The sequence below is a fragment of the Denticeps clupeoides genome, chromosome 12, assembly GCF_900700375.1.
Source record: "Denticeps clupeoides chromosome 12, fDenClu1.1, whole genome shotgun sequence".
Lineage (NCBI taxonomy): Eukaryota > Metazoa > Chordata > Actinopteri > Clupeiformes > Denticipitidae > Denticeps > Denticeps clupeoides.
In genome coordinates, this window is record NC_041718.1 from 14422212 (window position 1) to 14448079 (window position 25868).

A 25868-nucleotide genomic window follows, 5' to 3' on the forward strand; every position below is an offset into this window, starting at 1 on the left:
GCATTTAACCACATCACTGAGTAGTGGGCAGCCATGACAGGCGCCCGGGGTGCAGTGTGTGGGGACGGTGCTTTGCTCAGTGGCACCTCATTCGGGATTCGAACCTTCAACCTTCTGATTACGGGTGCGTTTCCTTACCCGCTAGGCCAACCACTGCCCCCCAGAAATGAATATGCATGCGCTTTTGGCTACAGTAACAACCCTTTAGCCACCTGTTGATGGCTGATGTCTTGCCATTAGGAGCTGCTAAAAACAGCTGTCACTAGAGAGACAAAAGACTTCCTCAATAGAACGGCAATTAGTGCACGCTGACACACACTCCTTTACGCTCGCACGCACGCACGCACACACACACACTTTGTCAAGAGTGTCGGCACTGACGTCCGCTTGAAGAATCTTTTCCTACCTTCAAATGGCCTCGTCCCCCTCCCGGGAACGAGGCAGAATGTTGTCGTTGTGAGCCCATTGTCTGCTTTTCAGAACCCTTCCCTTCGGCCGGTTCTCGGTGGGGATTGGAGGGAGCGGAGACGCGCAGAGCGCACAATGCCTCCCACCAAGAGAGCCGCTGTCAGGTGCGACGGGGAAAAAAAGCCTTACACTGCGCACGGCAAACGACACGGAGATGGAAAAATACAACACCCTCCGGTGGCCCCGACTATAAAAATCATTCAACAGGATGTAGCGTTTTTTTTATTACTGCAATTCTTTGACTTTTGTAAAGCAGTACACCGATATAAATGATGCTTACAATTATACATATTTGTTAAATCATGAATACAAAAAGGCAGTAGTTTCAGTAGTTTTTTTTTTTAAATGAAAGGTGTTGCAAGTTACTGGGACCCCGTGCAGAGCGTTAAGGCTTCTTTTGTATGAATTTGTTCGAATTCGACTCGGCCGTGAAGTCAGCACATGGAAGCGGGCCTGGGATGCTTTGTTGAATTTCCTGTCTGGCTGCTCCTCCGACTCAATGGGCTACAGACCCGGTGAATGAACTGGCAGCACAATGCAGCGCCGGCCGAGAGGCTTCCTCAGGCTCGGGTGCGACGGGGGGGGGGGCCGCACAAAGCGAACCAGGTCTCTGCCGGGGCCCGGACAGGGCCCGGGGTTCCGTGTGCGTTATAACTTCTTCTCCCGGCTTGAAAAGGACCTGCTAATTAAAAAAAAAAAAATGCTTTCTGGACTCAGAAGAAAGCGTCTTTCACGCTTAACATGCCCGACATGGTAAACAGAATGATTCGGAGTATGTGTAACGTCAGGAGATGCATTATTCAGGCTGCAGGAGAGTTTACTGGACGGCGAAGTGTGACTGTTAAGAGATGTGTAAATGGGATGGAAGGCTTGTGAATCTGGCCTTGGCTGAATTGCGTTTTTTTTTTTTTTTTTTTTTTTGAATGAGCTCGGCCCTGAAGACAAATCGCCTTTGTTTTCCTTGCCACGGTACGCATACCTCGATGCCAGAGCTCAGGCGCTATGCGGTTTTTCTCGTTCCCTTTTTATTTTTATTTTTTTTCACCCTGTTGTCTTTGCACGGCATGACTCGAATTGGTTGCCAAAAGCCATTTTAGCCTGCAGTTAGAACAATACTCTGAACAGGCAGTCACAACACCTACGAGCGTCATTTGAATTGTCCCGCTGAGAGGCCTTGCTTCCAAAACCATCATCATAATAATGCTGCATTATTTGTCAGATTCGGGATCATGGCATCTCGGATGCATCGGAACGCTCCCTTTCATTAAATATCCTGAAGGCTTATCGTGTTTGCATCTTCCTCTGTCTAATTGCAGAGCTCTTTTTTTTTTCATCTCTGGACACTGTGACGGCTTTGTGACAGCGTAGATGGCTTCAGGTGTAAACAAGGGGGACAAAAGGAGTGTAATCTTCCTAAAGGCGCAGCCGACAATAAAAACGCACTTATCTTTTTTTTTTCCTCTCTTCTCTCTTTTCGCGACATTCAGCAGATAGGCAGAGCAAACAACTAAATCATGGTGAGTGCCTCTAATAAGGCGAGAGCAAACAGAGAAGAGGTATGAGCCGAGCGGAGCATTGGGGCGGCGGGTGGGGTCCAGACCCGGCACAGGCCAGACGCATTTGCACGCCGAACAGATTTTAAGCAAACATTTGTGCACGTTTTGCGAACACCGAACAATGTCTGCCCTTCGCCAGACGTTGTTCAGGCTAATCTCAGGTGACAGGAGGGGAGGGGTTAGGGAATGAATAACCCTGCCCCCGGTCTCCCTTTCACTGTGTCCGGGGTATCCAGGTTAAGGGTACTGTGTCATCATTACAAAAAGCAGACATGTCTTGTTGTCTGCTAAGGGCTTAAATTCCAGCCTTCAGCCCCCCCCCCTCGCCTTCGTCGGTTTTAGATACGCTGTGAGGGTGCGTGACTGCAACTTAAGATAAGTTGGAGTGTAATGATCTCTTAGGAGGGCCTTTCTGTGTCACTGAGTTGATGTTGAAGGATCGTCTACACGAAGTGTACATTAGCGATCGTGTCCTCGGAGAGCGGCCCGCCACACTGTTACAGGTCCACACTCCGGTGAACTGAATTAATACGGGTCACTCTCCACCACTGGTGAACATTCAGGGTCAGTGAAGCAGGAAAATATTGCTTATTATACTTCGTTTTAATTTTTTTTACGGGCAGTTAGATTTACTGAAATGGGAACATTTTACCCCTGGTTTTCTGGCCGTTTTAAAAAAGACTTTGAGTACTGCAGTATAGAATATGGAAATTTCAATTGTTAAATACTACTAATTAGTTCTTGAAGATTAGTTAAGTAATTAATTAATTAAGCAATTGTTCTGAAATGTTGTTTATAGTTTAATAGAATAATTTTACTTAATATTAATTCAATTCATACATAAATATGAATGGCAGTTATCTTAACATCCTGGCTATGACATGGCAGAATAAATTGTGATTCTCTGTTTGATTGTTGAATTGAGGTTAGAACTGAAGATTGTGTGTACTGGGGGGTTGTATACAGAGCGAACGTCTCTGCCGCATTGTTGCAAGCAGACCACACTCATGTGGACGTTGAATCATGACAGTGTATAAACTGAGCCCAGAATGTTGATTTAGACTCTGTGGAATGATATGCAAAGGACATTTTTTTTGTCCTGAATTCCTCTGGTTAGACTCACAAATCTCTTTTATGGTAGCCTTTTGTGTGGGCTTTGGGGAGATGAAACTGCTGTGGATCTTCCCGTCTCTTTTGGGGTGTACGTGATTTTAGTTTAATCACTATTTGCCTATAATTTGCAATATAATGGGCAGTGGTTGGCCTAGCGGGTAAGGAAGCGACCCGTAATCAGAAGGTTGCTGGTTCGAATCCCGAGCCACCAAGGTGCCACAGAGGTCCTTTCATGGATGCCCCACTGTGATGAGTTAAAAGCAGAGGACACATTTCATTGTGTGCACCGTGTGCTGTGCATCACAATGTGCTGTGCTTCACTTTCACTCATAATTCATTTCCACAGCATGTCTTTTGGGTGAGCATTTTTAAAAAACATTTGTGAAAGGATCCCCAGAGTTCTCCGCTTTTGTTGTCAACATCTAACATAATATTTGCTCGTCCTGAATGGGATCGAAGTAATTTGTGCATCAAAGTTTCTATTTTTATGATTACGTGTGAAGCCTGTTTAAAAATGCCAGACCCATGCTGGTTTGTCTCAGGTCACACTTCTGATGTTGATCTGCTGCTGCAGACGGAGTGGTTGTAGCACCACCACCCCACGCCCCCCAGGACTTCCAGGAAAGGGGTCCTGATGTTGGTAACATTTCTGGTCCAGCTGTCGGACACCCATCCGAAAAATGCGTTTCAGAAACTCCCTCGCTTGCACCCGGAAATCTTTCCGCTGGCGCCGGACGCATTAATGGTGCTGATACATTTGTCAGCTTTGTCAGCCGAAGGAAAAAAAACACGAGTCAGGACATCCAGAGACGAATAGAGTGTTGACTGGTGGGGTTTGCGCTTTGTCACCTCTGAAGTGATATTTGGGTTAAGCCATCAGTTCTGGCTGCGTGCGGCAGCAGGTTCGGCGGCCTGTAATGGTCCCAACAGTGCAGGAAGCTCGCCGAGGAGGTAACCTCAGAGACGGCTGTTTATGGATCCCGGGGGGCGGCCGGCGGAGCCATAACTCTTCCAGCGTGCGGCGGCCAGCTCACACTGCAGGAATCTGCAGCAGCCCCCCCTCTTCTCTTTTTTACTCCCTGGCTGGCTTTAATAGGCGGCCCTTAGGTGACGCGCGATCCACGGCTGCGGGGGAGAACTCGGGCCGCCTCCCCGGGTCAGAGAGCGCGGCCGACACGGGGCAGCCAGTAAAGCGAGAGTTAAGAGCCCGAGCGTCAGTCAGCGCCCGGGTGGATAAGGGCCCGCTGGCGGCTGAGCCGACGGCCCCTGGGAGTAATCTCCCCCCCCCCTGCTCCGGAGGCTGGGATTCTTATCTTCAGCCCTGAGCCCCGGGCCTACAGCCTAAAAACCGGTACCCCGCACACCGCACCCCGTACCGCGCCAATCTGATCGCAATTTAAATTCCCACTTCTGGGTAAAATATGAACTACAGCATATCGATTAGACAGGAACGAGCTGACGGAGGGCTGGTTAAGAGATAAAGACGCCGACGCACCTCCCGGCTTCCGCTGGCGATGGATCAGTGCCTCTCGTCTGACCTTGTAATACACACAGCGAGCGTCGCTCCTCCGCTTTCACATTAGGCCTTCATTATGTATCTATAAACCATCGGTGTCATCCTTAAATGGTACAGCGAAGCCGTTCTGCTTCGTCAGCGCGTGGGCAGACATGGCAGTGCCGCCGAATTACGGGTGGCAAGTCACCAGCAGCAATTAAACCATTTGCCGGAAACAGGAAAAAAAAAAAAAAAAAACAGGCAGAAACGGGTCAGCCTGCAGTAATCGGGACACCTTGTTATGAACATATTGGGTGCCACCGCTGCTACTTCAAGCAGATTGCAAAATTTACGCTTGAGAGGTGGGACTGGGCGGAGAACAGGCATTATTCCTGAGCGGGAACCTTTCTTCTTCAAACGAAGGAAACCCAACATATGCCATAGCCCCAAGACTTTCTTCTCATGTAAATGAGTGTATGTAAATGAGTGGATGTGTGTGTGTGTGCTTGTGTATGTATCTCTTCTGTGCTAGTCTGTATAATGTGAAATTGCCAAAGAAAAAAAAGTCATTTGGGTTCACTTTGTTGGCTGTAGCGTGTGTATCTCCAGCGTTAAGCGGTGGAGCGCCACTTGAATCTGGGTGGTGGTGCTAACCTCCGAAGACAAAAGACAGCTGGTTGAAAACCAAGCCAGAGACGTGAGCAAACGTGACCTGGCTCTTAGGAAGCAGCCACATTCCTCCTTCTCCTCCTCCTCCTCCTTCACCTCCCTTTAGAGATATTCTTTTCTGCATGGCCTGAACATTGCCGTGGCCCCTAGCCAAGGGGCATCCAGCAGAGAGGAATAACACTATTTGATATCAATTTCCTCACTGTCTTATAGCTTCAATACATGCATAATGAATTACTGCGCACCCCTGGGACCCTCGACCGTGTCGAGGGGTTGTGGCCTGGGCCATATTGCTCCGCCTGTGCCTCGCAACATATGGTCAGCAACCCCCCCACCGTCAGCTTGCCCCTCTGAATAATACAACAAATGAATATGCTGAGAAATTCCATTCTGTATTATTACCTACCTAAACAAAGTATAGATTGCCAATATATAATAATAAAAAGCCACAAAGCTTCGTAATGTGTTCGAGCAAAGGTAACTTGTCACCGTGTCAGAGATCAGAGAAGTCATTAGTATTCCTGGGTGTGCAGTAATGACTAAATCATCGGAATGTGACACACTTTCTGCACTGCTGCGCTCGTATCTTAGTTCCAGAGCTAAACACGATATGGATGTTGCATGTGGCACAAAATTAATGTCAGGAACCATAGTGCTGAACGGGAACTTAAAACGGCAATTTAAAATACATAGGAATCATGCTCTGAATGACATGCTTATGCAGAAACGAGCGCTTTTTCTACATTTTTACTTTGTTGATTCGTGAGGTGATGTCCATAGACGGTGTATTATTTGCAGCTATTATTTGTGGAGTCTGTGTGCGCATGTGCATGGGTTTTTTTTTTTGTCCCATTTTAAAACAACTCGAGTATAGCTCTCTGAAGAGAGGCTCTCTGATTGCATGTAATGGCTCCCACAACCTCTCAAAATACGTAGCGAGAGCGCATGATGAGAGAGGACCGACTTATTTACTCTTCATAAAACATTCACGGCTCGCGATTTGTCACATTTATCATCCGCCGGTGCATAGCCGAAGCCATTTCAGCAGCAGCTCGGCACTTGACCCAAAAATTAAATCCCCCTTCAGAGTCTAAAATTGCTTTTTATTCCGCAAATCTAATTACAAAGCTTTTATGAGTAGTAATTGTTTTGATAGACACACCGGGTGCCTTTAACCCTGTTGTCATTTAATGATAAAGGAGAAAAAAAGTTAATTGGAATGACAAGCTGGTTTAATGCATATATCAGTAAAGCTAGTGCTTTCTCAGCCAAAAGAATGAAATAAAAACCATTCAACACCTTCTATAATGACAAATGTCGTCCTGAGTTGTTCCTGCTTTGGCCAATTTGTAGCGTGCTGGTGTCCCTGCGTGTCTTAATGTAAATGCATTTCAAGAATTGTTTGTCTCCAAACGAAAATTCCCTTTTATACCTGTAATAGGACTGCCTCCGTGACCGGTCCAGTTTTGAACCTACCACCTTTTTTTTGGCCCTAGTCTTGTGTTTAAATTACCCACCTTTGCACAACATTTGCAATGGAGCCAAGTCACAAAACACTGAGAGTTAGAACAGCTCTGCATGGTGTGTGTGTGTGAGTGATTCATCCTTCTGAAGTCTAAATGATCATTATTATGGCACACACATACCCATTTACAATTGTTAGAGATGCACAATATGACAGTGACTATTGTCTAGTGTAGGGTTTCATGCAATACATTTTCATGGGTAAAATTATAATATTGCTGACAGATTTACATTTAATAACTGTGGGACACTTTGGGCTTCAAGACAAAAAAGTATGTGTTGTAGTATTAATAGCTAATGGTAGGAATGGTAGGAATGTGGTGGGAAACATGATGTTTCACTTACATAACAAACCTCATTCTGTTTTATTTGACCTCGACATGCACACATTGGTCAAACCCGTCACCCCCGGTTATAGAATTCCATATCTGCAGCCTGGCCGGCCGGCTGAGGCCTCGTTTTTCACGTTCAACCCAGACCATCCATCACTCTCAATGCTTTTTTCCTGCTGTGACAGACCAAAGCATATCCTCTCGAGGAAAATCAAAAGTGGTCACCCCACAAAAACGTCTGGGAGATTGGCCCCACCCCCGCCACGGCAGGATTTAAATATTCAGCAGGATATATGGGGAGCGGAAAAAGAGCCTCGCACCTTCTCTGGCTCATAAATATTTCATGCTCTCTGGGCAGCTCGGGAACATGACAGGGTGTTGTAGTACCAGCGTTTACCTCTGACAGCCGGAAATACAGCCCATCTGTGGTGTTTTTCTTTGAGCGGTCTTTTGTTTTGGCCCCTCGCAGGATGACATTGAGGACTTGCAGAGGTTAGAGGGTCTCTAGAGTGATACGACTGGCGGGCCTTGAGAGAGGATCTTTACTGTTTATTTTAAAGGCTCCTAAAGGACATGAAATTGGCAGTAAAGATGTTTCGTTTTGGCAGGTTAATGACTGATTGGCATTGATTAGTCCACTGTAATCATATTGTATTGTGGCCATAACTTGTAGTTGGCAGCAGATCTTTGGAACCTCTAACAAAGGCCAATACAATACATGAAGGCCTTTTCCTGTTGCTCTCAAGTCTGTCCAAGTGGGTGGAGGAAAAAAATGTTCAAGATGCTGCTTCCTGAAGTGCTCAAGCCAGAGGTTATTTCAAGTACACACAACTAGATTGCAAAAGCGAAGGAGAGCACTTATCACTCAATCTGGAATACATTACCCTCGGCCACTCAGCCCTACCTATTCTCAGCAACCCTTCCTCTCTCCTCCCTTCCCTCCGTCTTCCTTTTTATGTCCGTGGATATTGGATCAGCAAAGGGCCTACTTCCCTTAGATGTTTACTCAGTGACCATGTACAAGACATGGCTATTACCGTACCGCAAATTCATGAAACTTTAAAATTCTTTATGGGTGGGCCTAAAATAACCGCTTCATTGGCTCAACCAGGCCCTCAAAAGGTGCATTGTTCTTGAATTCAAAATTTATTTTTCTCATAACTTAGAAATCTACCTTGTGAATCAACAGATTCATGTACACTACCAAAAACATGAGTCTTGACATTGAAGACATCTGAAATGATTTTTAAAAATGTAAACAAACTCCTGTGTTTCATGTTTTATGCTCTTCGAAGAATTTCACTCTTTTGTTTTCTCTCAACCACCTTAAGTTAGACAATGGGCAGTTTTGTAAGTACTGAACATTTTTTATTAATTATCTTTACTTTGCTTACATTTTACTCAAGTAAAAAAAATCTACTTGAGTAAAAGTAATTTAAATTTAACTTAATTTAAAATTTACTTTGAGTAAAAGTTACTTAGTTACTTTTAATTACTATGTAAACAAGTACTAGTCATAAATCCAATACAGCATTGGATGTTTTTATTTTTAGGCAGTATAATGTACAAACTATGTTTAGACCACCCCATAAATTATTTTTAAGCACAGTTGGACACCAAAGTACCATATTCTGAATTGTATCGTCCATTACAATAAAAAAAGAAAATAAAGCCAAAATCAAAGTATCCAAAACCGTGAAAATGTTAAAAAAAATATATATATATCAGTTGTATATCAGTGGCAGTGGTGGCCTAGCGGTTAAGGAAGTGATCCCGTAATCAGAGGGTTGCCTGGTTCGAATCTCGATTCGCCAAGGTGCAGTGTGCAGTGTGCCTCAAAGGTAGTCGTAATGAGTACAGTGGCCTCCTTTTAGGGTGACCAAGATCCCCAACTCCCACCTGGAGCTTGCCAAAAGGCACCTGAAGATCTCTCAGACCACAAGAAAACAAATTCTCTGGTGTCACGTTTGGAGGAAACAAGGCACCGCTCATCACCAGGCCAATACCATCTCTACAGCGAAGCAGCATCATGCTGTGGTGATGTTTTTTACCTGCAGGAACTAGTCAGGATAGATGACTGCAGCAATGTACAGAGTCATCCTGGATGAAAACCTGCTCTAGAGTGCTCTTGAACTCACACTCACACATCTTGCAGCAGGATGACGACCCTAAGCACAAGCCAAGAAATTAAAGAAGTGGATTCAGGACAACTCTGTATGTCCTTGAGTGGCCCAGCCTGAGCCCAGACTTGAATCTGATTGAACATCTCTGGAGAGCTTAAAATGGCTGCGCTTCCCATCCAACGTTATTGATATTGAGAGATGCTTCAATGAGGAATGGGCCAAATGGACCAAGGAGAGGTGTGCCAAACTTGTGGCATCATATTCAAAATGACTTAAGGCTGTAATTGCTGACAAAAGTAAAGTAATAGGATTTTTGGAATTTCCAACAGTCCTGAAAAGATTCCTATGTTGCACCCTTGTTGGCTGCTTGTCCTTGAGTCGTGTTAATTGCAAAGCTGCTGCTGATTAATACAATAGTATGCAGAGCAATCATAATGGTTAAGAGCATTGACTTTGATTCATGAAACAAATTGCACTTGCCTGAAAAGCTCTTTTTGGCAAACACAACATAATTTTTGAGGGATATTTGAGCCAGTACAGTTAAAAAAAACGTTAAAAATAAATGGTGTAGACGTGTTTAAAGTTTTGACTGGTGATGCAGTTAAGTGCACTATAAAACATAATTTGCAGAAGTTTTTATAAACAAAAAAGTTCCACATTGTGAAACTGACTCACACCACATTCAGATTATTTTCTTACTTCTTTCATGGGTAGATTCCCTTACAAGAGGTTTGCTTGGTGGGGACTGAGGTTACTGAGTGTCTAAGGTGAATTTGATGTACGAGCGCGTAAAACAGTTCTTGCAATTGTTTTTATTTTTAATTGTGACGTCCGAGCCTCAAAGTTATGAAATATTCCCATCGTGTTGTGATTTCCACATGAGTCCCAGTAAGGAAGGATTGCTCACATCTCCTGTAGTCCTCCGCGTACATCTTTAAACAATCCGATGCTCTTGTCCGAGTCTTGGACGGGCTGCGGTACTTTGACGATAATCATGCTGACCAAATCAATCACTGGCGTTTTAAAACCTGTCAGACCAATGAAAGGGTGTTTTTACAGTGCAGCATAAATATGTTTCCTGCAGGTATGTTTTAGCCAAGACTCTGTGGATCTTTGCAATCCCACAAGCTGACATGACAGATGGTTGTACTCTAGACAAATTCAAACATGGGGAAACATCTTTGACTTTCTTTTAAAAATACAATGAAAAAAAATGTATAAATCATGATCCTTCTGCTTGAGTAGTCAATACTGACCATAAAAAGGGCAATTTTTTTTCCGAAAATGGCTTTGCACGTAAATGCTTAAATCTTACACAAGTTGTTTTCCTGTGTTTAAATGAGAACGGATGGCATTTGAATTCTTTCTGGAACACCGAATTTGCCTCTTTCTGAATGAAAAATGTTTTAATGCTCGGTGAAGGGCACGGTAATGATGCACGCACCGGGGTTCGCTAATAACAATAACACATTCCTGATGCGTGGAAAGCGTTCAAGAGCTTTAAACGATTGGCAAGAGCCGGAGGATGTTGTAATCCAACTATGCTGTAAGGCCAACAGTTGGAAAACGACTTGTTATATTCTCTTGGAAACACGATCTGTTGGAAAAGCCGTCTGTCTGTCAGCATGTGCTTTGGCTTCCTCCGCACTCTGTTGTGTTGTCCGGCTGAGCCAATCATCTGCTGCAGGACCCTACACAAGGAGGAGGTTGTCCTCCTCTAAGGCAAAAGGAAGACTATTAGAGGTCTCATTAAAGAAAGAGTTAAATCAGTGTGGATGGGGGGGGTGGAAATGCAAGAAAAGTGTTGGGCTTGTACCTAGGGCATGTTTGTGTATAAAGCCAGGTCCCCCACCATACACACACACACACGTACTTTCTCCTCAGCTCCTTTTTCTTCCACAACATGGTTAGCTGTAGCTCTGAATGATGTCCTAGCACGCTCGGCAAGGCAACGGACCCGGCTGTAGTCCACCCTGCCCGGAACCGGGGGAATACAGTTCTACATCATCCTGTCAGCGGCCTCAGAATGCCTCTGGTTTGTGTGGTAGCATATTTCAGAGAGTGACCTGTGCTGCCAAAATCAACTGCCCGCTTCCACTTCTCCTGAATTGGAGCCACGTTTGCGCCTGGCCCATTCCCCATGCACTCCATCGCATCACTCGGTGAGCTACTACATCATAAGCGTAGGTCCCATCCCCCCTAGACATGGCTTTTAAAGACTTACAGTAACCCTCAAGTCTCCATAAATCCCATAAGGACAGCATGGTCTCTCAGTAGACATAGTGGATAGCAATTTTTTTAAACCTCACATTTTTAGTCAACCCTCAAGTAATGCTTTTGGGGTTTGGGTTGAGGCCATTTTTACCCTGGAACCCTCATCCACGGATTATGTTGTGCAGTGTGCTGTACCATATGGACTTACCTTACAGAGTGGTTTTCTAACATAGAGGTAATATGTGCTCCACCTGGTTGACCCGCAGACTTGCAGAAATATGTTGGGATTGTAGTTCACTTATACTATACGAGATTTAAGTCTTTGCTTGTGAAGAGCTGGGCTTGGAATTGTGAGGGGTATGTTATGTTATCCTTAATGATAAGAAATGATGTATGACTTCTGAAAACTCGAGCTTATTAGAAAAAAATGTAACCATCATATGATGACTAATAAGGTCAAGGTGTCACATGTCCATAATTTTTGGGATGTTGAGAGGTTCTCCGGAACTGTCATCCTAGCTGAAATAGTGTTTTCCAGAACACAGAAAATTCTAAATTCAACAGAGGTTCAATGTTCATAGCAACCTAAAGTGCTTCAGCCAGCCACATTCTTTCCCTGAATAATGATAACCACACAAGTCTCATTAATGCAAGGATTGGATGAAAATACTGTGACAGAAGGTGCTTCAACGTTCACAACTACTGTGTCAACCTGAGGCTGCAAGGACTCACACCTGCCACCCTGATACATGTCATTGCATTCCCCTTGTGACACAGATATCGTGTTTTCCTTAGCTTTCCTCACCACACCATATGTGCCCAACAGATACCAGGAAGAGTTGATTTTATTTGGATGAATCAGGTCCCTGACACTAAGCACGGGGCTTGTTCACATCCATAGTATTTTCCTAAATGATAAAATTAGTATATATAGGGTCCTATGAAATCCATTTTATTTTTGCTTAAATTCCATTTTCTCTATTTTAATTTGTTTTTCATTATAAACCTATTTATTCACCTAAAAAGACATAAAAAAATGTTTGATTATGTAAATGTGATTAAATAAAAGTGGTTCACGTCTGACCTCAACATAAAAAAACGCATCAAATATATAAACATTGGGAAGACCTGGAATACAAAAAAAAGTTGTGCCCACTGGCATAATAAACTAGAACCATGATAATATAATTTGCTGGCATGAGCAGCTTGTGCTAGTTTGCTTCTTGTCTCTTTTTCTGATATGAGTTGTTGACTGTAAGTGGTCGACACATATGTTCTTACATACGTGTTCTTACATAATTGTTTTTCCAATTCATAAGGAAAATTTGGGTATTGTCTAAACCTAGCACCAAGAGACAAATTATACACAATTCTGCATTTTGTAGTGGATTCCATTTTATTAATTGGATTCCACATTTTCTGGAACTATCATTGGGCCAACTGAGTCAAAACAGTTAAAAATGGGAGCCATAGAGATAATCTCATGTACTCTACTTCCTCTTTTAATTAAAACCTGCAGTCAAACGTCATATCCTGGGTGACAGGATAATTAGACACCTACAAATAGGGTAGTTAAGTTCTCTTTTTTTTGGTTTTATCTATATATTCACATCAAGCCACAGAAACTTCTTTTGGCTTTAAAAGCCTTGGAAAATAGTGCCCTCAGTATGCATTTCCACACTTTCTCTTTCTAGCTCAACCGAGGATAGGTATGTGACCAGTACACTGGATTTGTATTACATAACTAATGAAATTAAGCATGTTTGGTAGGGCCTTTGAAGGGTCTTTATCTGGCTGAGGAGCTGAACCAATGTCTACATTTATTTTAATGCGACCCTGTTATGAGGGTTGTTCAAGTAATTGAGAGCAACATGGTAATATGGTAAGTGTTGAAAATGACCAAATTGCTCGTTTTTGGTGGATTGCTTCAAGCTGTTTGGCAGGAGAAGAGCACTTCTCCTTCTTTGAGTTCTTCTAAGATTTTTGTTCCACTTATTTTCTGTCAAATGTTCTAATTTACATAAAAATCTGTCTGTAGATATGCACCTCTTGTGTGCCATTAATGTGATCGAAATCAAACTCTGAGTGTGTTCTTCCACATCAGGTTACGTTCCTGTGGGCAAATACGAGCGCAGGACAGATTATACAAACTGAAATTAGTGGCTTGCTCTTGGATGTGGCTGCTTTCATGTGGATTGTCTTTCTGTTTGTGTTGTGTGAAGGATTTGTTCCAGACGGAACCTTTGCCACAGTGCTCTTCAGACGGCTTTGTGTCGCCGTGCAGAGAGGAGCGGAAAGTTCACCTTGGCAGGCTCTCGCGTCCATGCTGGAATTTATAGGCCAAACAAGTGCTGGGCCATCCTTAAATCACACACCTCCGCCGTTCTTTTCTTTCCAGCCGCCTGTGGCGAGGCACACTTTGTGTGTTACACTTAAGTGAATTCCTCCGCCGAAACCACAACCCATTTTCACTTCATTCCGCGCATGATGTGACCGTCTTTGTGTTGTTAGAAACAAGCATGGCTCCTAAATGAACGTCCAACCAAAAATACTTACTTTGTTCTCAGCTACGGTTCAGTATTTGTTGCAAGGCACGGCAAGGGGACCAGACTCTCACGCTCTTTTGGGGAGAGCCCTCCACACGCTCTCTCGTCTCAGTAATTGGTCATCCATCTCTTCCTGCCAACTTGCTGCCTCTCTTGCTGCCAGTCTGTCAAAAAACAAACGCACAAGTCCCTGGGCAGAGCCAAACTTTAGCAAAACTTATATTCCCACGATAGCAAAGGTTCTAGCCAAGACACAAGGATTTGAGAAGCTGAACAGCTATTAATGATCATAGGTACAGTACAGGTCAAAAGTTTGGACACACCTTCTCATTCAATGTGTTTTCTTTATTTTCATGACCATTTACATTGGTAGATTCTCACTGAAGGCATCAAAACTATGAATGAACACATGTGGAGTTATGTAGGTGAAATAACTGAAAACATGTTTTATATTCTAGTTTCTTCAGAATAGCCGCCCTTTGCTCTGATTACTGCTTTGCACACTCTTGGCATTCTCTCGATGAGCTTCAAGTGGTCGTCACCTGAAATGGTTTTCCAACAGTCTTGAAAGAGTTCCCAGAGGTATTTTTTTAGTTTGACTTTCCAATCACATTAGATTTTGATATAAAGTATCAGTATTGGATCAGCATTGCCGATACCAACCTTAATTTTACTTGGTATCGGATCAAATAGAAAATCTGAAATATCGCACATCCCTATCAGCCAGAAGTGTTCATGTGACAAACCATTTTGTAGCCTTTTTTTTGCTTGAGTTTTTATCTTTTAAATTCTTACATTGGTGAACAAGGCCCATGCTTAATGCGGAGCACTGTGATTAGCGTGTAGTGCTGTGCTTATCGGCAGTTGGAAAATAGTGCTTGAAATGCTAATGTTCCTTGAGAATTTGCTTTACTTCACTGAGGTGATGGTCCTGTAAGATCCTGTGATGATAGCGTGTGGTATCATGCCGAGGATTGCGCCAACGCACATAAGGGATTCCACTGAGATGAATGGCAGGAGTTTTATTGCGAAACGTTTATATGAGTTGACGTTTTTGTGTGCGCGGCCAGAGACTGATGTTTGTGTGGTGGGGTTTTTTTTGTGGTCTCTGGCCTGCCCTTAATCAAACTCCCAAATAAACATACCTCCCACCAACGAGCTGTTTCGTACTGCAACCGCTCTACAGATAGCCTTCTTGTGCACTTTCGAAAGTGGCCGCTCTCTCGATTTTAACAGGTGCCACTTTCATTTTGCTGCTGTGTGGCTCCTCACCAGCTCATTTTCACAGCGTTTATTCAAGGACTAAGCAGATGCCCTGCTTGATCCTAATATCTGTCATGGACAGCGGGTTTCTTACCTCCGACTGCAACCCTGTGGTCTCTGAACAGAAAACACCCCAAACGGCGAATGCTTGAATTAAAGCTTAAATAAGCCTCTGTGACTTTAAGGATGTGTTGACAGCAGAAACCATCTTTGAAGCCTCCGAGACAGTCTCATATTCACTTCAGCCATCTTTTTTGCAAGCTATATGCTTGCAAAATCGCTCCCGTTGAAAACCTTAAGCCTCCTTGTCTTCCTATGTGTTGAGAAATCGCTCTCAGGCGCTGCCCTTTGACCCTCCAAAACCAGGGGGGCGGGTTTCAGAATGTGACTTTGTGAAAACACGCTCCTGTTGTGCTTTTGCTTGGGGCAGAATAACCGGACACCGTGCAGCCAGACCTCCAGAGCTTCAGAAACCTATAAGTTTTGTTAAGTCAGCTTTCGGGAGACACGTGAACGGCAGTGTTCAGCTCCCACTCAGCAGGCCCGTGGGGAAGAACGGGCAGGAGGCCGTGCGTAAACGAGGGGAGAGCGTCAGTGTTTACACTCCCACTGGGGGGATTTCGACTGCCAATCCTCTGCAGCTCGCACCACATGCCCACCACCAGCAGCCAAAGGGGTGTTGTGATCCTCATTTTACGGCTTTCCTAATTATCATCCCCATTACGGGTTGTAATTATCTGCGTGCTATAACACCCGTGCAGGCTGCAGCACTGTACGATGCATGGTGTTATCAATGGCAGCGCAAAACCCTATTTCATCTGCCTAATTATGAGATTTGGGCTTTGTGATAAGTGAATGGAATGCGAAGTCTGCTATTATGTTGGCGCAGACTGGCCTGGCACCAAGATGTGCTGTGTCTCTAAAAATACATTTACCAAATGTGGAGACTGTTAATTAAAAAGCGTGAATAAAAAATATATATACGCTTCACTGTGATTTCACATTCAACCATAATACCTCAACTCTACAGACAGCAGGGGAAAGAGGGAGGAAGTAGAAGAGAGTGAAATACTGCAGCGCTGTTGAATTGTGTAGTGACTGGTGATCACGGTATTTCATGCATAATTCATGTAATTTGTGTAAACGGTTAAATGTTGTAATTATGTTGTGGCACAAGCCCAAAGCTGTGAGAGTTAAAGGGTTTTTTGCTCTCATTTCGTTCAATTGTTAGAATATCAACATGGTTCTTGAATACTCTCTGTTGAGGACAGTATGGTAATTTACTGGAGAATTTAGAGAAAGTATGATTTCAGTTTTCCAGGTTTTGTCCATATGTTTATATAAAAACACTTTTTGTAGTTTTATAGCATGGGTGGCCTAGCGGGTAAGGAAGCAGACCCGTAATCGGAAGGTTCTGAGCTGCCAAGGGGCCACTGAGGTGCCACTGAGCAAAACACCGTCCCCACACACTGGCACCTGTCATGACTGCCCACTGCTCACCAAGGGTGATGGTCAAATGCAGAGGACACATTTGTGACACCGTGTGCTCTGCTGTGCATCACGATGACAATCACTTCACTTCATCATATCTTATGATGACTTTCATTAAATGTAGCAAATCTGTGTTTGTAAGGTAGTGATTATGCCCAATTAATTAAACTGTGAAATGAAATACATTACATTAATACTTTTTTAAATGAAAAACACATTCATAAATAATGATGCATTTTTAATTAACAGAAGAAAAGGACATATATCCAGCAACAACAGGTCAAATGTATGGTGCAGACTGAGATTAAACCTATCTTGAGATAAAATTATTCTGTTAAAGAGGCTGGCTGACAAAAGAAAACAAACGTTTTTTCATAGCATACAAACAATGTAAATAAGTTCATATTTCTTTACCAAAAACGAACTGGGTGGAAGAGACTGTGACAGTAAACATTCAGGATAAACGAACTGTCTTACAGACAGCTTGATCCGACTGCTGGACTGTCATTTGTCTAGCACAAAGGACATCATGACAAACAGGAGATGTGTTCTCTTTGACCCCAATTACCCGAGGTGTTCTTTTACATGGGTTAATCCAAAACATATAGAGTATCTCTGCCTCTGCCCTGGGAGATTTGCTTTTCCGTCCAGACAGTTGCCACACTAAGCCCTGCCTGTGACGTGGCATCTGACTGATGGCGGCGTGGCGCGGGGTACTGGTGCAAGCCGACTCAGGTGATTGGCCGTGACTGATGCTCGCTGAACCTGGTGGTCCACGTGGATTATCATTCCGTTCCCACCCTGTGTATTCCCGACAAGACTGAAGTCTGGGGCCTTCCCCCACATACAGACTACAGTTTGTATTCAAGCAGCTAACGCACTGCTTAGCATCATTATTCTGTTCTGTCGTCCACTTTATTTACCGTGCTGAAGAGGGTTTCGCATCCAGATGGATGCTTAATCTGCTGAACACAGCATATTTTGGTCTTTATCAGACAAGGATGATTTAGGTTTGCCTTTTGGTGCTTTATAATGGTTTAGGTAAACCTAGACATACTTAAAAAATATATTTGTGTCTTTTGAATTTTCCCTTTGACCAGAATTGTAAATCCTGTAGACCCAGTTTATTTTTAATGAAATGGAATTTTGAAATTATGATATGCACAGTCAACACTGGCAACACAGGCTTGTTATATTAATTGTCACATTTGAATAAATGTACAAATTTAGTGTTGCTAATAATAGTGTTACCGGTCCCTGCACCGGTCCAGGAGCCTGGTTGTTGATGCAGTGTCTTCATTATTTTGACCTTGTCGTTTCTTCTCACCTCCGCAGAGACACTGATGGACTCCACAACAGCGACAGCTGAGCTGGGCTGGACAGTGTATCCTGTGTCCGGGTCAAGTGACAACAGTGTGAGTGAAAAATCTTCCTTTAATCAATGCCCTTTATGTAGTGCCACTGTGCCTGAACATATAGTTTCCTGTTAATATCCTGAACCCAAGGGGTTCACACCAGACTTCTATACACATTGCTGTTAATTAATTTGAACTGCGTTAATATAGTCATCTGATGCTAGACATGCCTTTATTTCCTTAACAATACATTCAGATTTACTGAGTATCTAAAATTTTGCATTGCTTGTTTAACTGCACGTGTCTGAAAATACAATCCAGTCTGGTCCCCAGGGGGAATAACATTTTCAGCACTCTGCCAGAGGTGATATTGCGTGTGCCGTCATATACTCTGCAGACTGGCTCCGTGAATGAAAAGGGCTGATATGAGCGCAGACTCACCGCTGGCACAGAGATGGAAAATGACAACCCAGTTTTCCATTAAAAACACGTGTGTCTGAGATTGCATAGATCTGATCCAGTCCCCTCTCCTTTGTCAGGTTTATCATTTCAAGCATCAATATTTAATGCTTAGAGCGTTCCCCTTGCACATGTGTTGCACACATTCCATTAGCGTGTAAATTGGGCAGCAAAAGAACAGGCATCTGCACTCTGCTGCACTATATATAAAAGCATTTTCTTATCACTAGAAACACTATTCTCTATCTCTTTAAAATTCACCCAAACAATTTGCAATAAATTATACCGCAACTTTTTTTTTGTGGAGATCTTTAGAACCAGGCTTGTTTCAAGCCCTTTTAGCATTGCCAGGCTGAATGCAACATTTCAAATCTGGCAAAAAAAAAAAAAGCAACTAAAATTTTCTGTTGACTTATATTTGGGTTGGCTGACGCTCTTAAACGTCCATAACAATAATCTAAAATTCTGACTCCGTAGTTTTACTAATGGTTATCGAGCATGTGGCAGGTATGAAGAGAGATATTTTTTCTAAAATAGTGCATTATAACTGTTTATGATTTGACATTATAATTTTATCAATATGTATTTTTCAGTCTTAATTTACAGACCAACTTTCTGTTAAATGTGGGTTTTATTAATAATTATTTTTTAAACACCACAAAGTCATGTCAGTAAGAACACAGGTTTTAAACACTCCTCAAAAACTCTTCTACTTTTCCTTGGTGGAAAGCTTTTACAGCCTTTTCACATTAACATTAGTGACGTTCAGTTACAAGAAGAGACCGACCAAACAGCCGACAGTGTCACTAAGTCTAGGGGTTAAGAAACGCGACAAGGGTGTGGTGAGGAGGAGGCCCACTATTACACACACAACCAGCAAAGCATAAAAACAGTGCTTTTATTTACAGTGAGCTAACATGTACAATAAAAGAGCACACTCAGCACAGATAACCAACATCAGGACAGCTTAAAGGAAGGGGTGGTCCAAAAAGGGTGACTCAAAAAGGGCATATAAACACACACAAAGCTTGCAGGCTGACACAGGCTAACAAGAAAGGGGTCTATCACACAAAGCAACAACACACACGAATGAGATCCCCAACGGAACTCCTTGCAGATCTCGGCTGACCCTGGGGCTCTCCCAAAAGTGTAAGGATCTAGCACACCCTGGGGACCTGCCGAACATCATCTGAAGTCATGTTATATAGGTGGAGGTGACCAATAGGCAGATGGTAGGTGGAGCTGGTAGGCTTCAACTCCTCCCATGAAGTCAACCTGAAAGAGGCAGCACACAAAAACACAGCCGGACACACAGAACATGTGGGAGCATACGTCCAGGGACGTAACAGACGGCAAGAAATACGGGTCCTTTTAACTGAGTGTATCCAACCAGACCTGGACTATCTGGTCAACCTAGTTGAGAAGCCAGGACAGGTCCTACAGTGGTTGGTTAACAACATTAATGTCTGTATAAAGGACTTATTGCTGGTTTTTCATGCTGGGCCGGATGTAAGGTGTGTAATCACCAGCCTGGCAAGCCTTCTGTAAATGTCATGCGGAGGGGCCCGGCGCACTCTTGTTTGTTTCTGCATGCAAAGTATGAAGCTGCCCTTTTGTAGGGCTTTTTTTGTGTTGGTTGATGCAAATGATTTCCAAACAGTGTGCTAGAACGCTGATGCCCTCCAGCCGCACACAGAGACAGGGCCATCGGGTGCTGCCAAAACCAGAACCCTGGACGCTGCCCCCACTCGCGGAATCCAGGCCCCTCAGAAATGGGCCAGCAAAGGAACAAAAAAAAAAATGTTGTCGAGTAATTTGCTGGAGTATTTCAGCAAAAACCACTCCCTATTTTATTCAATTATTTATGCTTCTGTGGTTGGGTTTTTGAGTTGGTTTAAATGATACCATGCTGTGTGTCTGCAAGCAAGGGAAGAAGAGTGAAAAGAGAGAGAAAAGGCCATTGAACAGTCTTGTTGAGCATCTTTTTAAGATCAGTGCTTTTTTTTGTATGCAATTTTCTTCACAATCATTTCCCTAAACCTGAAGGCATGCATCCTCTTACTTGCTGATTGTAACAATCAATGTGAAAAGAACAAAGAGGAGTTGGTTGGTGGCTTTCTCTGGAACAGAACAGGATTCAGTTTTCACCTCACGACTAGGTTGTGAATGCTTCACATTCCTCGCTTTCATCTTGACAAAGGAAAATTTCAATAAGCCGTTTTAATTATCGGCCTAAATTGTCCCAGACCTCCAACGGAACATCAATACACATAAAGACAAACTTTGCCCATTTAAAGAATGAAGGTTGCTTCTGAACTCACCATAACTTGGGTTGGGCCTGTACTGTATGCACAGAAAATGTTGAGTACATCCCAATAATATCTAATTAGATGAAAGTCGTCTGGACTTTCAGCAGTGATTTATCACTCGCTCGTTCTTGCATTGTTCTTCTATTAACCATAGAATGTGATTTTTCAAATTTGTCAATATTGTAGCCCCAAAATACTACCAAAAAGAGGGCTTAAATCTATCCACTGCAAAGAGGTTTCATCCACAGACCCAGGTCCAGCTCTCCAACTCCAGGTCCAGCATCCTATCAGAGCCATGAGAAAGTCCCCTGAGATTCAACAAAAAGAAGATGGATTTAGCAGAGCTCCGCTCCTGCAGCTCTCCCATTGGCTGCGCCAGACCTGACTCATACAAGGTTTTTTTATTGGGAAATGGGATGGAAAAGGAGGCCGCTAAGACAAAACACATTTAGTCTGGATCGGTTTAGCGGCAGCCCCCTACAGCAGGGCGGAACAGGTGTGGTAACAGAAGTCTCCGAACCTGCATGTGTGCGGTGCATTCAGTTATTGTCTTACACGCATGCAGGGCCTCGGAGGATTAGCTGTGGGATCAATGTCATCGAAAATATGGAGGCCTCCATCAGCACCGCGCTTTCATGACACCGGATAGCTTCATAAAACTCAGCAAACCAGCACTGTCAAATATGCAAACACATATTTGTCCCCCCGGTAATTTTATTACAGATGTCTTTGCTATGCAAATAATCATGAAAAAACGGGATTAATTTGTGTATGAGGTTGTTCAGTGAAAAACAGGATTAGTAGTGCACAGTAATGGGCCATTTTGGAGCGGTTTATCGTCACCTTTAATCACAGCCAGGTGCACACGCAGCTAATGCTGGGTATTATTGTTGCCAGCAGCGTCTCTGTGGTGACTTGTTGGAGGCCTGAGTAACGTTGCCTCTGGTCCCACCTCAAACACTTCAGATCTTTAAGGCCCAGCGTGCCATAATGGGCAGCTTGTTGAAAGGGGTTTTGAAGCGTGCTCATGAAAATGCTGGAGCGGCCGGGCGTAGTTTAGTGTTTAATCCCCACGTAAATGGATGTGACAGAAGTGCGAACACCTTACTAGACCTTACACCGCAATATACGGGAGGTCTTTCGGCAGGTTAATAGCCGCCGCTTTCTAATGGCACTTGATGTCACTGTAATACTGCTGTAGTCTGTGCGATTTAGAGCACATTACAGAGAGACATTTTGCAGGAATTTTCAGATTCCCTCAAGGAGTTTCCTACGTCATATGATATATTCTTCAGTGAATGTGAAGTTTCCAGGCATACATAATTTACAGTGGAATGAAGTACTAATACATTTTGGTAGACAGTGACATGTAAGTAAATGCAAGTTGTTATTCATTCATAATATTTTCAAATGTGGAGGGGGACTTTTACTTAAACTTTCAAAGCCATATATCTTACTTGTCATTCCAATGTAATATGGTGAACATAACAGGCCAAAACTACGAAGTGGGCAGCAAAATCATGACTTTGTTTCAAACACCATGAATTTATACAAATACTAGTTCCTATTATGGTACATATGATTTGGCCTGTTTATGTTGCAGCATTTGTGAATGAAACCAAAACTAATCTCAATTTCTGTTATGATAATTTCAATGGATTTCTGATGTCTGTATTCAGTAAAATGCTTGGTGGGCCAAGAGAGACTTTTTATCTAAAATGACAAGTACAGGCAATTACATTTGTATTTTTACTGAAGTGGAATCTTAAATGGATGATTTTTACTTTTGCATTCTTCTTTGTTTTACCTTGAGTGTCTCTACTATAACTCAACTATATGGTTTGCGGGCTTTGTCTAGCACTGATAATGATCTATACTATGATCTATATTTTGATCAATTTGGCCAACATCTGCAGCTATATATACTGCATATGTTAGATGTTAGCCAAATATATCAAAAATATCCGTTCCAAAAAAGCAAAATACACTGAACTGTGAGCACAACACTTACTGCTTGTGGTATTATTCATAAAGCTGCAAATTACATTTTCCTGTGAAGGTGTATGCATGCATGCAGGTGTGCAGTATTCTATATTCTACACCATCCACGGCCTTTCAGATTGTCACAGGTTACGTTCTTATGCTCTAAACAAATGTCGCCTTCCATAATTAATCTGCGTAAAGAGCTGGATGTTCATTCACCGCCGTTTTTGTATATTCATGAGTTGACAGTGGCAGGCTGGATCCTCTGTAATTCTCCCCCTGAGCCTTGGATCAGAGAGCTCATATTAAGCAGTTTCCATTTCCATGTCTTTAATGGCATCTTTCAGCGTCTGTTTTGTAACACTGTTTTGTAAACTGACAGTTGAATAGGATGCGGTGCTAATGGGAGAGTACGTTTGCAGCCAGAATGAGAACGATGTCGTTCAAGCTCTTTGTCTTCACATGGCATGGGAAAATGTGGCTAAAACTTGCATAAGGTGTTGGGGAGTGTGCATTTCTTCAAGCATGCTGAGATTTTGTTGTTAATTAGTTTCAGTATGACTGTCATCTGAAACAGGAAAGCGAACAGGGGCCATACGACATGCATGGGATTTGTATTTTCCATTGTACTGACCTTCTTGTGTGACTCAAATGAAATGTGCTCCATTAAACAATAGCTGACCCTCACTTCATCAGCCAAATCCTTGCATGGTCATATTTTTATGCAAGGATCGAGTTTGGTGCTGTTTTCCTATTGTCATGGTTTTGATTTATGAACAGAAAAATATGCAAACATGATCCACATGGAGATTTGAAGACATAGATGAAGTGTGTGTGTGTGTGTTTGGGGGGGGATGTCAGCAGGAAGCTAGTTTGTCTAACTTCACATGTTGTGCATTAGGAGTGGACCATCCTAATTGGAGTTGACTGCCTGAAACAGCTCTGTTTGTGGGTCTCTGCTCCCCCACCACCACCCAGACAGTATTTCACTTTTCCCTTGCGTGCCCTCGTGGCTGGTGTGGGAGCCAGAGATTGCTTGGCCAGTTCAGTCCCACCGCTCTGTAACCCGATGCAGGGAGGGAGCGGGCGTCGTTTGTTCCGTGTCCCCTCAGGACAAACATGTCTGCTGACAGATTTCCCACAATGGCAAATTGGACAACTCTGCCCAGGGAGACTTACAGTGCGTTCCCCATCCTCCCGCCTTTGGTATGAATTATTTATTTGTGCTGATCTGACACAGGAGCCTTTTCACCAACTTCCTTATTGCATTTGACATGCCGAGCTGATCCCTGTGTGACAAGGTGTGGGAAGCACTTGTTCCATCCTGCAGAAAGTCTGTGACAGTCCTGGGAGAAAACGGCTAGAGCTACTGACGAATTGTCGAGGCAAAGATGCTGAAGTCTAGATAAAAGCCATACTGTTTATTATGAATAATGAAGAAAAACCCCAGAGAGCTGGGAATTGCTTTTATCTACTACCCCCAAGCTGCAGTGCAGCCTTGTGGTCCATAATTAACCATCAACAGCAAGTTCCGCTCGACTGTACGGATCAGGGAAAAAAGGGAAACTGACAGCCGGACTTATGGATTGTGGCTCCTTGGAACTCTGTCTCTGCCTGGGTGGCGACGGAGTTATCGATTCTAATCTCTACCTCTGGTGGAGCGTTGTGGCATATATCACTGGTCTCCGGCACGTTGGACTCATCGTTCTCATATAATACACTCTCTAACACAGTGTCCCATACACAGCGTGGACATTTCATCATGTGGCGAGGTTTTAACTAACCGCAATGTGTCTCCTGCATTGTTTATGGGAAAAGTTCATTGTGACTGTATGCACACATATCAACAGCATCAGATATTTATTAGCATCATGGATATTTAATGAAATGAATTATGCTTCTTATGCATCATACTAATACTGTGGGTGTGGGTACCCAAAAGACCGGGTGGAAAAACATCCTGTATTATAATTTTAGGGGTATGGGTGTGTACAGAAATTAATATGCCACAGATTTCTGGTATGTCGAAATGGCAGCTCTCTATCCACAGAACAAGGCCTGCATTTCACCCTTCCATGAGATGTCTGACTGATATCACATCCACTTTCTTTTTGCAATCATTAAAATAAACTAGTAGAAATGTTAAAATGATCAAAGCTGCACCAGGACTCTGTAGACCAAAGGTTTCCGTGAGCACTGACAGGATATGTCTACCAGTATTTGTGCCATCCTTGTCCTTTTTTTCCCAGAAAACATTCTGAAATAAATCGTAACAATGGATCCTTTCCAGGAAGTGAATGGGAGAGGGCTGTATCAGCAAGAACAAGAACATTCAACATTTAAATCCTTTTGCTTATAGCTGAAAGACGTCCAACCCTCGCTACACTCATTCCACACGTGTGTGAAATATGGCATCATACTTTGGACCATTACAATTACCACTGGCGCTCCTTCCACTTGCTCAACAGCCCTGTTGTACTCACTGCCTTTCCACTACACTACTCTTGAGACAGTTTGTATTTGGACTCACTTGCACTGGACCTGTTCAGGAGCAAGGGTCCATCACTCACGGTTATGAGACAGAATGAGGAATAAACAGCCATAAAAGGTGTTTGAGTGGACAATTATGTACATTATATACATTTGTTTGCCATATAGATCAAGTGCCATGAGCTTTTAAACACCAATAAAACATAGCACTATGATCTTAAAATGTATTTTCTAATAATAGTTACTGAATTCTTCCCACTGAACATATTAACTACAACCAGTTCTTTGTTTTGCTATTGTCTTGTTATTGTTAATTAAACAGACTTTAGCATAGATTAAATGCTATATTACATCTTTATACCATGAATAATCGCTCTTAAAAGCCTATTTCATTTTGGTAGATGTCGTTAATGTGTTTCAATGTATAAATGGTATTCTGAATTGAACATAAGTTCAAAATGAATGCTGTGGGCTTTGA

At 43.1% G+C, this 25868-nt stretch overlaps 1 protein-coding gene across 4 annotated transcripts in view; it reads left to right on the forward strand.

The window, feature by feature from the left end:
• The window catches only part of ephb2b (eph receptor B2b), a 126671-nt gene that overhangs the window by 30829 nt on the left and 69974 nt on the right, over positions 1 to 25868 (forward strand). For all 4 annotated transcript variants that reach the window (XM_028999590.1, XM_028999592.1, XM_028999593.1 and 1 more), the window contains exon 2: positions 18130 to 18209. In XM_028999590.1, coding sequence (XP_028855423.1) covers positions 18130 to 18209 — 80 coding nt within the window. The remainder of the gene's footprint in view (positions 1 to 18129; positions 18210 to 25868) is intronic.